Consider the following 15,772-nt stretch of genomic DNA (forward strand, 5'->3'; position numbering starts at 1 on the left):
AGATTTAAAGGAAACATGTCGGCAGAATTATGGTGCTTTAATACGCGGCATCAGTAAAAATAGCGGAAGGCTCCCACATCACTCTGTAATTTTAAAGGAACCCAGGCATAGGGAGAAGTGTCTGCTGAACGGCTCACTTCCGGCGTCCCCCCACCAGGCCTGGCTTGATTGCACATTTCTCCCTATACATATAGAGAAGACTTTGGGGGGCTGGGGGAGACTTACTAACTAAACTGCAACAGAATTCTGGCACACGTGCCATGCTCTACATTAAAGGGGTTATTGTTCAGTTGCAGAGGTGACATCATATCAACAGCGCTGCTACCAATCAAGGACTTGTGCCTTCTACATCAGCAGACCAGCTGAACTCACTGATTGGCTGCTGGGCTGTCATCGCTGCAGCAGATCAACAATGACCAGAGTAGCAGTGGGGAGAATCAAGTCTTTTGGGCTTCATCGCATACACTTTCAAGGCTGAATTCACAGTAGCAACTGGAAGAATGAGTGGGCGTAATACGTAATTTTTTTCACTTCAGCTTCAGTGAGCAGAGATAGTTTTTTTTATATAATACTTTATGATTCATGAGACTTTCTGATTTAGGGATTTTACTTTTTCGTAATCACCGACATTACACAAAACACTTTATTCCACAGAATGTCTAATTGGATCTAAATGAAGGTAAGTAAAACTCAGTTTTTTTTATTATATACTGTAGGAAAACAGCTGGCAAGGTCCTGGATGGGAGGTATGTGCCACCAAGGTAGCTAGTCTTTGTGATGCGAGTCCCAGAAGACAAGGCTCCAGCAACGGTAAGTTGCTGAGAGGGTTTCTTAATGGGCTCATATTTTTGGGTCCCGGGTTTTAGTAGAGGCTAGAAGAGCTGAATGGGACTGATTACACCCATATCTCCTCTCTGGGATATGAAGGGCCTATTTAAGGCAGCTGGGTTACCTCAGTGGTGGCTGAGACTGGAGGTGGAAAGACATATTATATGCTGGTCAGTCTTTGCCAGAGACTGACTAAGGCCAGGTTCATACTGCGTTAGGCAGCCCGTTCAAGGCATAGCGTTGACAGGCTGCATTAACAATATAAAGCGTAACACGATTGCGGCAAGGTCCTGGATGGGAGGTATGTGCCACCAAGGTAGCTAGTCTTGGTGATGCGAGTCCCAGAAGACAAGGCTCCAGCAACGGTAAGTTGCTGAGAGGGTTTCTTAATGGGCTCATATTTTTGGGTCCCGGTTTTAGTAGAGGCTAGAAGAGCTGAATGGGACTGATTACACCCATATCTCCTCTCTGGGATATGAAGGGCCTATTTAAGGCAGCTGGGTTACCTCAGTGGTGGCTGAGTCTGGAGGTGGAAAGACATATTATATGCTGGTCAGTCTTTGCCAGAGACTGACTAAGGCCAGGTTCATACTGCGTTAGGCAGCCCGTTCAACGCATAGCGTTGACAGGCTGCGTTAACACTATATAGCGTAACACGATCGCGTTATGCTATATTGCTAGCGCAGATGCTTCATCTGCGCTAGCGGTGACGCTTCATCTGCGCTAGCGGTGACGGAGCCTCAGACGCTGCAGCCCGCGTCTGAGGCTCCGTTACTGAATGACGGCACATCGCGAGCGCATGTCGCTTTAAGGCATGCGTCGCAATGCGCTCGATAATGGGAGGGAATGGCAGCGTTAACGGACTGCATTATGCCGCGGTGTAACGCAATCCGTCTAATGGACTGCCATAACGCAGTGTGACCCCGGCCTTAGACTAGACTTAATTTTGAACAGGTGTGCCTGCTCTGTGATCCCGTATTGCTATATGGACTGTTTATTTTTGTTTTCCTTTATGCTGGAGATTTATGAACTTTAACAAATCTAACTATTTGCACGAAGAAACTTCGTGCTGTGCCTGTGTAGACCTTGTGACTACTAAAGAGCACGAATCCCCCACAACACATTAATTAGACTATGGACTATAATAGTGTAACATGGTGCAGGGAGGTAGCAGTTAACGAAGTACTATTCTTTCACGCACCAGCACACTACATGAAGGTGGAAGTCCTGGTTAAGTGTGTGGGTTTCATCATGGGGGCAAGACACCCTTGCAGGCCGCATGAAACAGAAGACTTTGGTTGACCAGGACCAGATGTTGAAAGGTTCAATGAAGGAGACCACCGATTGAACGTAAACAGTCTTTTACTATACAGCAACTTGGTGTGAATTATGTGAAATAGATAGCGGATGCATAACTTCACAAACATTTTCTCTAGTACATGGAGCATCTTCACAAACATTTTCTCTTTTTCTCTTTTGGCTCACTTGTTTCTGCCTCAACTGGTTCCCCTGCCTTCACCATAACACAGCACAGTTACTTTGGGAGCTTCCCTGGTCCCCAATAATGGAACTACAGTCCAGTAAGAGAGTCCGGTACTTCAACCTGCAGTTTTGCATTCTTCTCTCCTTAGGCAAGCTACTGTACTTTTACCACTGAGGCCTTTACTTAGCCACATCATGTAACTCTGCTTACTGATCTGTCCATAGGTCTGCTTCTGCTGCCCTATTTAACGTCTGAGAGAAAACTTTCTCTCCTTTCACTTTATCACCTCCCACTCTGGGCTAGTCCCAATCATTAACCCTAACTATCCATACTGTTGGTCAAACTACAATGCCGTCACTAATAACTTATGTCCCACTACACATTGCAACAATATGCACATCTTCAAGGAGAACATGGGCAGTATGTCCATCTCCTTACTTTAGCTGAAACAGATCAACCTTTTTAAAGGCTTTAGACGTTTTTAGCAAATGATAGGTGTTGTAAAGCTAGACCAGACAGTGTAAAAACATCACTAGATTTAATATGTAGAATAAGCCACTATGTTAGATTTGGAGCACGGTGGCTCAGTGAATAGCACTGCAGCCTTGCAGCGCTGGAGTCCTGGGTTCGAATCCCATCAAGAACAACATCTGCAAGGAGTTTGTATGTTCTCCCCGTGTTTGCGTGGGTTTCCTCCGGGCACTCCGGTTTCCTCCCACACTCGAAAGACATACTGATAGGGAATACAGATTGTGAGCCCCAAAGGGGACAGTGATGATAATGTGTGCAAACTGTAAAGCGCTGCGGAATATGTTAGCGCTATATAAAAATAAAGATTATTAAAAATAAAGATTATTATTTTATTACTGTCACGTCCATGTGTATGCTATCTAATTTTTACACAGGATTTTGGTTGCCAGATAAACAGAATTGCTTTTAATTTCACACAGAACTATAAGGTCCCACTTGTTGACTCCCGAATATTTTTCGTCGATATAGAAGGAAGAGCACACTAGGTGCAGGAAATCTTCATGTCTGAGAGCTGCAGGAATGCATATAGTAATGTGCAGACAAGTGGTGGTGCCAGCAGAAAGTTTGTTAATCCTAGCGGATGGAAATATATGTGCTAATACACTACAGGTGAAACGCTATAGCTCACATGGAGAAAACCTCATGTTGCTTGTAATTTTTTATTGCATTATAATTATATAATTAGAGAAGACGCAGAAATAGGAAAACAGGATTACCTTTCGAAGCCTTGCTAGCAAACTGACAACAGGCTCATGCTGTTCAGCCTTGCCAAGATCTTCTGCAGTTTTGCCATCCTATCAAGAGAAATCATCAACGTAAAAACAAAAGCAGCATCTTACGATTTTTGATATTAGGCAAGATAACTGGCATTATGACAGAATCAATAATGTATCACTAGTAGCTACGGGGATAGTCTGCTCCATTTCCTAAGATATATCAATTGAGGCATACTTTTGAAAACAGTTTTAATAGGTCGCTGCATCACCAAAGGATGAGCTCCACAGTGAATAATTTTAAAGGCGTTTTCATACCTATAATAAAGTACAAAAATATGTTGGAAAAAAAAACACTGGCAAAACACTGAAAAAAAGGTGCACGTTTCGATCATTTAACAATAAAAAGACTGATTACTTTAAAAAATAAGTGCCACCATTAGGATGAGTATATAGGATATTTTATTTTGGCCTAATTCATTTAAAAGGGGTTTGAACTACAAAATCACAAGCCCATCCCATAAACAATGGTGGCACCATATGTGGAAGAAGCCAGTCATGTTTTTCTAATCTGATATGGCGCTTGAAAAGAAGAAAAATAAAAATGAATCCAATATTGTTTTTCTAGGTGCTGGTGATCCCGCCCCAACAATAACCAATCTAGCTTTAGTTGATCTTACTACTTTTTTTTGTACTGTTTAGAAACCATCTATTTCCTTACCATAGTCAGGGCCTCCACATTGGCACCAGAAAGGCAGAGATATCGAACCACTTCAAGGATGCCATTGTTTGCTGCCAGGTGTAGTGGGGTACGGCCATACTGTGAGAATGTAAAGTAAGACAATAATGTATAAGAATGATTTTATACCATCGCAGACAGCCAATAAAACCAATAAAACACCGCCGTCTCCAGTCCTTTGGGTTTTAGCTCACATACTTTCAAGGTTCAATTCACAGATGCAAGAATGAGTAGGGGTAAGCCATAATATTTTATTAATTTCAACTTCACCCACAAGGGAGTACCGATAGCTTTGGAGGGATTTTATATTATATACATATAATACTTTATGATTCACAAGACATTCTGATTTAGGGATTTTACATTTTGGTCATCTCCGACAATACACAAATACTTTATTCCACAAAATGGTTAATTGGATCTAGGCCTTGTGGTCAAATAACTATTAAAATAGACACTGATATTCATATAAACTGGAAACAGCAGTGAAATCTGCATATTGTTGATTTATTCATATATAAAAATCAGTATGTATAGCCAAATCTCTTTCAAATGTCAAAATGAGGTAAATCGGTATTGGAGGTCTTTTACCTGTGATAAAGTACATCGTATAATCACATCGGGTACAATCTGAATCGACCATATTCAGTATATTATACTCGTATATATATTTGGGGGGGAAAAAAGTGTGTCTTATAATGTGAAAAATACGGTATATTATATATATATATCTCTATCTATCTTAAAAAAGAGCAGGTATCGAAGGACTACGCGTTCCTCATTTACTATGTACCCAGCAGCAAAAGAAGAGTTACACTTTGGAACTCGACATTTGAGGTCACATGAAGCTATAGACTGGAGAATGACGTTACCAGGAATTTCCTAATATATAAGAATGGCTTTTTTTCCAAATGGGAATGACTAATATAATTAAGTAGGATAGCAATGAGGGTGTACATTTGCTCAACTGCCCTCCCTATTCTTTAGGCAGAATATGCCCACTCAGTAGCTTAGCTACTGGGGGGGCAGAGGGGGCGCCCCGGGCCCCATGCTCTGAGGGGGCCCACTCGGGCTACGCTGCTGTAACTGTATCTGTGGCAGAGCAAGGAGAATCGATCATCTCTCTGCTCTGCCACGCTATGTTTTCTCTGCCACACGACCTGTGGTGAGGTCACAGGAGGGGAGGAGTCGAGGTCACATGATCAGAGGCCTTAGGCTGAGTGCACACGTACTTTTTTGCCCTGCGGATTTTTCCGCGCAGAATTGAAGAAATCCGCAGGTCAAATGACCTGCATTTTTCCTGCGGATTTCTTCCATTTTTAATGCGGTTTTTGTGCGGTTTTCCACTGCGGTTTCCCCCCTGCAGATTTGGAGACAGGGGAGGTGGAAAACCGCACAAAGTAGTAACATGCTGCGGATTTTGTACCGCAGGAAAACCGCACGGAAAAATCCGCAGCGTCTGCACAGCGGTTTTTTTTTTTTACATTGATTTACATGTTACTGTACATCACAATGCGGATATGCAGCGTTTCTGCGTGGAAAAATCCGCTGCGGATCCACTGGATATCTGCATCGTGTGCACATAGCCTTAGTGTATGCAGGATTCTGCCGTGCTGGATGAAGGGATGTTTCTGTGTGAGGTCAGGAGGAGTTTACAGGGTGGATGTAGCAGGGCCGTGTGTGTACGGAGCGGAGCCGTGTGTGTATGATGTGTACGGAGCGGAGCCGCGTGAGTACGAGGTGTACGGAGCGGAGCCAAGCGAGTACGAGGTGTACGGAGTGGAGCGGAGTGTGTATGAGGTGTACGGAGTGGAGCCGCGTGTGTACTAGGTGTGCGGAGCGAAGCCGCATGTTTTACGAGGTGTACAGAGCAGGGCCGCGCGTGTACAAGGTGTGAAGAGCGGAGCCGTGTGTGTACGAGGTGTACGGAGCGGAGCCGCGTGTGCACGAGGTGTACGGAGCGGAGCCGCGTGTGCACGAGGTGTACGGAGCGGAGCCACGCGTGTACGGAGCGGAGCCGCGTGTGCACGAGGTGTACGGAGCGGAGCCACGCGTGCACGAGGTGTACGGAGCGGAGCCGCGCGAGCACGAGGTGTACGGAGAGGAGCCGCGCGAGTACGAGGTGTACGGAGAGGAGCCGCGCGAGTACGAGGTGTACGGAGAGGAGCCGCGCGAGTACGAGGTGTACGGAGAGGAGCCGCGCGAGTACGAGGTGTACAGAGAGGAGCCGCGCGAGTACGAGGTGTACAGAGAGGAGCCGCGTGTGTACGGAGCGGAGCCGCGCGAGTACGAGGTGTACGGAGAGGAGCCGCGCGAGTACGAGGTGTACGGAGAGGAGCCGCGCGAGTACGAGGTGTACGGAGAGGAGCCGCGCGAGTACGAGGTGTACGGAGCGGAGCCGCGCGAGTACGAGGTGTACGGAGCGGAGCCGCGCGAGTACGAGGTGTACGGAGCGGAGCCGCGCGAGAACGAGGTGTACGGAGCGGAGCCGCGCGAGTACGAGGTGTACGGAGCGGAGCCGCGCGAGTACGAGGTGTACGGAGCGGAGCCGCGCGAGTACGAGGTGTACGGAGCGAAGCCGCGCGAGTACGAGGTGTACGGAGCGAAGCCACGCGAGTACGAGGTGTACGGAGCGAAGCCACGCGAGTACGAGGTGTACGGAGCGGAGCCACGCGAGTACGAGGTGTACGGAGCGGAGCCACGCGAGTACGAGGTGTACGGAGCGGAGCCACGCGAGTACGAGGTGTACGGAGCGGAGCCGCGCGTGTACGAGGTGTACGGTGCGGAGCCGCGCGTGTTCGAGGTGTATGGAGCGGTGCCGCGTGTGTAGGAGTTGTGCGGAGCCGCATGTGTACGGAGCCGCGCGTTTACAAGGTGTACGGAGCAGAGCAGAGTGTGTACGAGTTGTACGGAGCAGAGCCGCGCGAGTACGAGGTGTACGGAGAGGAGCCGCGCGAGTACGAGGTGTACGGAGAGGAGCCGCGCGAGTACGAGGTGTACGGAGAGGAGCCGCGCGAGTACGAGGTGTACGGAGAGGAGCCGCGCGAGTACGAGGTGTACGGAGAGGAGCCGCGCGAGTACGAGGTGTACGGAGAGGAGCCGCGCGAGTACGAGGTGTACGGAGGAGCCGCGCGAGTACGAGGTGTACGGAGAGGAGCCGCGCGAGTACGAGGTGTACGGAGAGGAGCCGCGCGAGTACGAGGTGTACGGAGAGGAGCCGCGCGAGTACGAGGTGTACGGAGCGGAGCCGCGCGAGTACGAGGTGTACGGAGCGGAGCCGCGCGAGTACGAGGTGTACGGAGAGGAGCCGCGCGAGTAAGAGGTGTACGGAGAGGAGCCGCGTGTGTACAGAGCGGAGCCGCGCGAGTACGAGGTGTACGGAGAGGAGCCGCGCGAGTACGAGGTGTACGGAGAGGAGCCGCGCGAGTACGAGGTGTACGGAGAGGAGCCGCGCGAGTACGAGGTGTACGGAGCGGAGCCGCGCGAGTACGAGGTGTACGGAGCGGAGCCGCGCGAGTACGAGGTGTACGGAGCGGAGCCGCGCGAGTACGAGGTGTACGGAGCGGAGCCGCGCGAGTACGAGGTGTACGGAGCGGAGCCGCGCGAGTACGAGGTGTACGGAGCGGAGCCGCGCGAGTACGAGGTGTACGGAGCGAAGCCGCGCGAGTACGAGGTGTACGGAGCGGAGCCGCGCGAGTACGAGGTGTACGGAGCGGAGCCGCGCGAGTACGAGGTGTACGGAGCGGAGCCGCGCGAGTACGAGGTGTACGGAGCGGAGCCGCGCGAGTACGAGGTGTACGGAGCGGAGCCGCGCGAGTACGAGGTGTACGGAGCGGAGCCGCGCGAGTACGAGGTGTACGGAGCGGAGCCGCGCGAGTACGAGGTGTACGGAGCGGAGCCGCGCGAGTACGAGGTGTACGGAGCGAAGCCGCGCGAGTACGAGGTGTACGGAGCGAAGCCACGCGAGTACGAGGTGTACGGAGCGGAGCCACGCGAGTACGAGGTGTACGGAGCGGAGCCACGCGAGTACGAGGTGTACGGAGCGGAGCCGCGCGTGTACGAGGTGTACGGAGCGGAGCCGCGTGTGTTCGAGGTGTATGGAGTGGTGCCGCGTGTGTAGGAGTTGTGCGGAGCCGCATGTGTACGGAGCCGCGCGTTTACAAGGTGTACGGAGCAGAGCAGAGTGTGTACGAGTTGTACGGAGCAGAGCCGCGTGTGTACGAAGCGGAGCCGCTTGTGTACGAGGTGTACGGAGCGGAGCCGCTTGTGTACGAGGTGTACGGAGCGGAGCCGCTTGTGTACGAGGTGTACGGAGCGGAGCCACGTGTGTACGAGGTGTACGGAGCTGAGCCACGTGTGTACGAGGTGTACGGAGCTGAGCCACGTGTGTATGAGGTGTACGGAGAGAAGCAGCGTGTGTACAAGGTGTACGGAGCGGAGCTGTGTGTGTACGATGTACGAGGTGTACGGAGCTGAGCCGCTTGTGTACGAGGTGTACGGAGCTGAGCCGCTAGTGTATGAGGTATACGGAGCTGAGCCGCATGTGTATGAGGTGTACGGAGCGAAGCCGCGTGTGTACGAGGTGTGCGGAGTGGAGCCGCGTGTGTACTAGGTGTGCGGAGCGAAGCCGCGCGTTTTACGAGGTGTACAGAGCAGGGCCGCGCGTGTACAAGGTGTGAAGAGCGGAGCCGCGTGTGCACGAGGTGTACGGAGCGGAGCCGCGTGTGCACGAGGTGTACGGAGCGGAGCCGCGTGTGCACGAGGTGTACGGAGCGGAGCCACGCGTGTACGGAGCGGAGCCGCGCGTGTACGAGGTGTACGGAGCGGAGCCGCGCGTGTACGAGGTGTACGGAGCGGAGCCGCGCGTGTACGAGGTGTACGGAGCGGAGCCGCGCGTGTACGAGGTGTACGGAGCGGAGCCGCGCGTGTACGAGGTGTACGGAGCGGAGCCGCGCGTGTACGAGGTGTACGGAGCGGAGCCGCGCGTGTACGAGGTGTACGGAGCGGAGCCGCGCGTGTACGAGGTGTACGGAGCGGAGCCGCGCGTGTACGAGGTGTACGGAGCGGAGCCGCGCGTGTACGAGGTGTACGGAGCGGAGCCGCGCGTGTACGAGGTGTACGGAGCGGAGCCGCGCGTGTACGAGGTGTACGGAGCGGAGCCGCGCGTGTACGAGGTGTACGGAGCGGAGCCGCGCGTGTACGAGGTGTACGGAGCGGAGCCGCGCGTGTACGAGGTGTACGGAGCGGAGCCGCGTGTGTTCGAGGTGTACGGAGCGGAGCCGCGCGTGTACGAGGTGTACGGAGCGGAGCCGCATGTGTACGAGGTTTACAGAGTGAAGCCATGTGTGTACTGAGTGGAGCCGTGTGTGCGAGGTGTACGGAGCGGAGCCGTGTGTGTACGAGGCATAGAAAGCGGAACCATGTGTGTATAAGGTGTGCGGAGCTATGCGTGTACAAGGTGTATGGTGGGGAGCATTCATACCTCCCAATCGTCTCAATTTTGAGAGAGAGTCTGCCCCGGTCAAGAGCTTACTTTTCCCGCGGACACAGGAGTACACGGCAGAGACCCGAGGAGCACTTTACAATTTGCATGTGACGTTCCACCAGAAGTGACGTGCTAGAAGCTGACCGGAAATTAGGTAATTTTGGGAGGAGATTGTGACGGAACCAAGGAGGCACCTCAGGGAATGCTTCAGATCCATCACCGTTCTCCTCCGACAGCGCGGACAGCAGGATCGCCTTGGACTCTGAGATGTCGGCCATGTGAGCGGATCATGATATGTCCTGCACCGGGAGGCTCAGGTGGGCACTACAATGGGAGCCGGGCTGCTATTGTATCTTTATAGAATCTTTCCTTCTTTCTCTCTCTGTTTCGTTCTAATCTTTCTTTCTATTCTTTCTCTCTCTAATCTTTCTTTCTCTGCTCTTTCTCTCTCTGTTCTTTCTTTCTCTCTCTCTGTTCTTTCTCTCTCTCTGTTCTTTCTCTATAATGTAGCCCCTTCATAGGGTGTCATGCTACCCCCCATCATAAGGGGTATCATGCTGCCCCCTCCTCATACGGGGTATGTCATGCTGCCCCCTCATACGGGTATCATGTTGCCGCCCCCCCATACGGGGTATCAACCATGCAACCAGGACTCACTATATAAATTAAAAAAACCCACTATACTCACCTCTCCTCCTCGCTCCCACGCTGATTTCGGCGGTGGCTCTGCTCTGATGTCAGGAGCTGTGCTGCCGTCAGACCGGCACACAGCGGGGACTCGATGAAGTGACGTTGTGTGTCAGAGGAAGAGGGTAATGATGGGACGCTCTCTCTTCCATTATTGCGGCGCGCACTGAGGGGCCACGCTAACGCCGCAATAATGGAATATATATTATTTTTGCCAACAGCACGGTCATCTGCTGAGGTTCTCTGGTTAGGGGCCCACTCAGAAGTTTCACCACCCCTGAACCAAAACCCTAGCTACGCCTCTGTGCCCACTATAAACAAGGTGGACATTGCCATTCAGTGACTGTATCAAAAAACCACAAGAACATTGAAGATCAGTTCCGATAGTTAAGTCACGGAAAAACATAACCCTTTGTAGACGCGTGAGCCATTTTGTCACGTTACAGGTAAATGTGCAGCTGACCCTTGATTCAATAGTGAAGCATGCACTCACTAACTAGGCTTCCTAAGCCTGAGCTTAATCATTAACCAGCAGCAGAAAAACAGCTACAATTAAACAAGAAACGCCACAATATGGGTTTATACAGTTGAAAAGCTGAATAATGGCGTTCTCATGGACAGAGCTCATTACATACATAGGGCCTATTATTTTTACACAAACCAGGTTGAACAAATTAGAAATGAGAACAGAAAATGTTGGTCCCGATTCATCAAAGTTCTTTTGACAGATTTCTAGTCAAAGACACCTTGATATGTTGTAAGATTTTTGTGATTTGGGCGTTTTTTACGCCAGTCATGGCTATGTTCACCAAAATGGGAAGAGCTGGAGTGGGATGTGGTGTGAGAAATCCCTTCCTTCAAATTCATCATTGCACAAATTACGCCACATATGTAGGCCAGTCCCTGGTTGGAGTAACATTTCGGGTGGAAGTGCTGGCAAATTGTAAGATGTACCTAATTCATTAAGACTGAAACACAGAAAAGAACAGTAAAAGAAAAATCAAAAAATACTCAGTTGTAAAGAAGTAACAATAAACAGCAAGTGCTAGTAAAAAGATGATTTTGTGCAAAAATTTCAGACAGGTAATGTCCGATGTGGACACGCTTGTGGGCCATGCACATAAATGCCGTCATCTGCAGCGTGTCCACATCGGACATTACCTCTCTGAATCCTGCTCATAGGTACTATATACATGACCAGGTTTTTAAATACATCGGTTAGGGAGTGCTCTGATGGGTATACCTTGACGTTTGGTAGAGCGGCTTAGTATCCATTTTTTGCAAAAAACGTATCAACCAAATACCCTGTATTACATCATCTTTTTACTAGCACTTGCTGTTTACTGTTACTTCTTTATTGTAAGAGGCGTGAACCGTTTAATGAATTTGGTGCATCTTACTCTATCGCACCTCTCTTCATCAAGACTGGCGTGCAGAATGTCAGTTTGTTAGAAACAGGCTTTAAATGCACAGACCCCTCGATTCATTCAGACTTGTGTTCTGCACACCTGCCCTGATGAAGAGTGTGCTGGAGTGAGATGTACCCAAGTCTTTAAAGGGTATGTGCATCTTATCAGACTGGCACATCTTCCACCTGTCATGTGCCACGGCAAGAAACGTAATCACATTCAGCAGCGCACGCTCATCTGTCTCCCTGCCTCGGCCATCAGCAAGGCCGGAGGACGCTCCGAATCCCGTACAGACAGGTTTGCTGCATTAATAATACGTTTTCACTTACCAGTAGTCTGTGTGGTGGTACTCCATACCATATAGAGTAAAATCCCGTCACAATTCATGCCCCCTTAAGGTCACAAATTATGAAGAATCTCTTACCCGCATCTGGACATATCCCATCTCTCAGCTAAGCTGCGCCCATGTGGTGGAACTGACTCACGGCGGTGTTTAAAAAAAAAAAGTATAGCGACAATTGTTTAGTGAATCAGGGCCATAATTTCTAATACAACAAGGAAAGAGGTTCTGTGGAATTTTACACCAGTGCCCCCTTCACTACACTGTAACAACTTCTATATGCCCGCCGCTGCGTCTGGTACTACAGTTCTGCATATTCATATGAACAACCCTCGGCTGTAATACCAGACACAACCACACACACAGATGTCACCATCCGGTACTGCAGTGAAGGGGCCCTTCTGCTGATCCCAGGACCCCCACTAATGGCCTAGTGTTAGGCCAATTAAGAGCACAAGTAAGTGAAGAACAAAGACTTATCTTATTTTAGCACATGCTTGATACTGCTGTTGATGTGCATGAGATATAACACTAAAATCAGTGGCGGTTCAGCTCACCTTGTTAGTGATATCCAAATTACAGCCGGCTTCACACAGCGCCATTACAATAGGAATATTGCCATCTTTGCAGGCGACATGCAAAGGTGTGTTACCATGGCGATCCTGGAAGTCTACATAGCACCCCCGATGGATCAAGGTTTTCACTACTTCCATCTGACATCGTCTTACTGCAAGGTGCAAAGCTATGTGCCCATCCTGAAAAAGGGAGACAGAAAAATTGGTCAGCCAATAAGATTATTAGGCGAATGGTCCTGCTCCAATGAAAAATTGGAAAATGTTAGTTGGTTTTTGAAAATATTATTAAATATATAAAAAATATCTATATACATACTTATATCTGTGCTTGTGTATATATATATATATATATATATATATATATATATATATATATATATATACACACACATATATGTATCATATATAATACATACATATATATATTATATATATATATATATATATATACACACACACACACATACATACATACATACACTGCATATATTTATACACACACACACGTACATACACAAATGTATGACATCAGTCCCATACGATATACTAGAATGGGGCCACTGTACAATACCAAACATGGCCCAGGAACAAGAATGGCGTGGTTTCTGGATGAAAGCAGCTCTGTTTTTCTAATCTCATAGAACTTCTTTAATGTAAACAAACAAGTAATTAAAAGCTACAAAGAGGGCACTTGTGATTCATTGAAATGACATGACAACACAAGCACGGTGCTCCTAAAAGTACCTATCATGAGACCGATAACACATGACACACAGTGCGGGAATGTGGAAGGAATAACAGCATTGCTGCATAACCTGCCAGTGTCACCGCTGACACACTGCTCAGGCAGGAGACGCTTGGCACACGTTTCGCCATTCTAGATGTTACGAGCATCTCGTCTATCCAGTGATTACTCAGTGTTAACTGGTTACACACAGATGATTTTTCAGGAATCTCCACGAGGGTCTGATACTTCCATATCACAGCAATAATTAATCAATTTGTGAGATTTCCAATCAATCTTTTCCTCTTTAAATAGTGCTGGAAATTTGTTAAACTTCTCCCCCACTCACAATAGTCGGACAGTGGAGTGCTGTGATAACATGGGTTTTGTACATCCAGCAGAAGACATACATAGACATCATCTGCATATCATCTAATTGTCAATCACTGGGAAAATGTCCAAAAAATCAATACATTTATGGCCCACCATAAATTCAGTGGGCAATCTGCTGCTAAACTTAAAGGGGTATCCCACCCCAATGTGTTTTAGGTGTAATAATAATAATATTAAGAAATCATACAGAAAAGAGGTGCATAAAAGTCCATGTAACAGGTTAGTAATAAAATATAAGTCGTAGGTCTCACATTTTGGCTATCATTGTATCATTTGCTGGGACTGGTGCCTTTTAACCTTTGGTCCAGTTGTATTTTTAAAATTTGTCTAATAAAAATGTATTACAATCATGTTACATGGTCTTTTATGCATCTCTTATCTGTATGATAAACATAGGGGCAGCACGGTGGCTCAGTGGATAGAACTACAGCCTTGCAGTATCTAGGACAACATCTGCAAAGAGTTTGTATGTTCTCCCCGTGTTTGCGTGGGTTTCCTCCGGGATCTCCGGTTTCCTCCCACATTCCAAAGACATACTGATAGGGAATGTAGATTGTGAACCCCATCGGGGACAGTGATGATAATGTGTGCAAAATTATTATTATTATATGATTTCTGAATGAGCTTGGAGCATGACCTCCTGATTTGTCCAGTTCCTTATGTACATATACATTTAATAGAATTTACACCTATAACTTTTTTTGATGTACGGTACCTATACACATTGTTTATATTTGCTTACTAATAATATTAGAATAACTCCTCCAATTATAAATGTTGTATAGTTTTTCAGATTAACTATGTCTCTTTCCTCATGTGCAGGCATTGCAGGACCTTAGGCTGACATGGTTATGACCACTGATCTAGTGACAGTTAGCTAGTTGCTAGAGAGCATAACCATGGCTACCTAAAGTCTTGCAATGCCTGCACATGAGGAAAGAGACCTAGCAAATCAGAAAAACTATACATACCTCTAATTGGAGGGATTTGCTAATATTATTAATATTACACCTAATACATATTGGGATAGGATCTTGGAGATGGGGTTAACCCTTTAATGTCATGGGCACAACGTGAACAAACAATTGTGACCAGCGTATTAAGCCTGGAAACATGCGGTAAAATGGCAAAGTCTATCAAATGAAATGCTGCATCCACAGTATCTAAATTATACCCTGCAGCAAGACTGTAAGGAGCTTAAGACTGCTGAAATCTGTAGTTCAGGGGTCTTGGAAGAGGCTGCTTCCTTCAGGAACACCATACATAATACAGTAATATAGCGGCAGAGTTATGGAAGCCTTAGGCCCGGTCCACACGAGAGCATGCAAAATTGTTAGTTTTCTTCCAGAAAAAAAATGATATTTTTGCATCTGTCTTGTGTTCCATATAACATTTTTCATCTGCCTATTGTAATTTTTATATCCGTGCGCCACCTATAAGTCCATTTTGTACATCTGTATGGCACACAGTTTTCCCATGTATAATTTATTAATAAAAGGCAAATACAATAACTGTAATGGATCCGTGAAAAAACACGACTTATAAATGGTAACCCACATATGAGCAGTGTTTTGCTCACCCATTGACTTATAATGAGCGAGTCTGGTCCAGAATACAGATTATAGTAGTGCGTGCTGCGATTTTTACACACAGACCATCGGTCCAAGTGTAAAACAGTTCATGTGACCTATCCTATTGATTTACATTGACCCTTGTGCTGTCTGAATGTTCCGCATTTTGCATACAGACAATTAATACAGTCATCTGCACAGGCCCTTATGTTTTGAATAGCGAACATGCTCTTACCCCACTATCTGGGTGAGCTCGTATATTATGTTCGAGTCCCTGCAGCTGCATGATTTGCG

General features: G+C 47.8%; 1 protein-coding gene across 2 annotated transcripts in view; it reads right to left on the minus strand.

Annotated features, from left to right (window-relative positions):
* DAPK1 (death associated protein kinase 1) overlaps positions 1-15,772 on the minus strand; it is a 207,073-nt gene that overhangs the window by 36,269 nt on the left and 155,032 nt on the right. For both annotated transcript variants that reach the window (XM_073545986.1, XM_073545987.1), the window contains exons 17-19: positions 12,773-12,970; positions 4,277-4,375; positions 3,559-3,636 (exon numbers count right to left, since the gene is read on the minus strand). In XM_073545986.1, the coding sequence (XP_073402087.1) occupies positions 3,559-3,636; positions 4,277-4,375; positions 12,773-12,970 (375 nt within the window). The remainder of the gene's footprint in view (positions 1-3,558; positions 3,637-4,276; positions 4,376-12,772; positions 12,971-15,772) is intronic.

This window comes from Dendrobates tinctorius, unplaced genomic scaffold (assembly GCF_039654945.1).
Source record: "Dendrobates tinctorius isolate UK_male_01 unplaced genomic scaffold, ASM3965494v1 ptg000144l, whole genome shotgun sequence".
In the NCBI taxonomy this organism is placed as follows: Eukaryota; Metazoa; Chordata; class Amphibia; order Anura; family Dendrobatidae; genus Dendrobates; species Dendrobates tinctorius.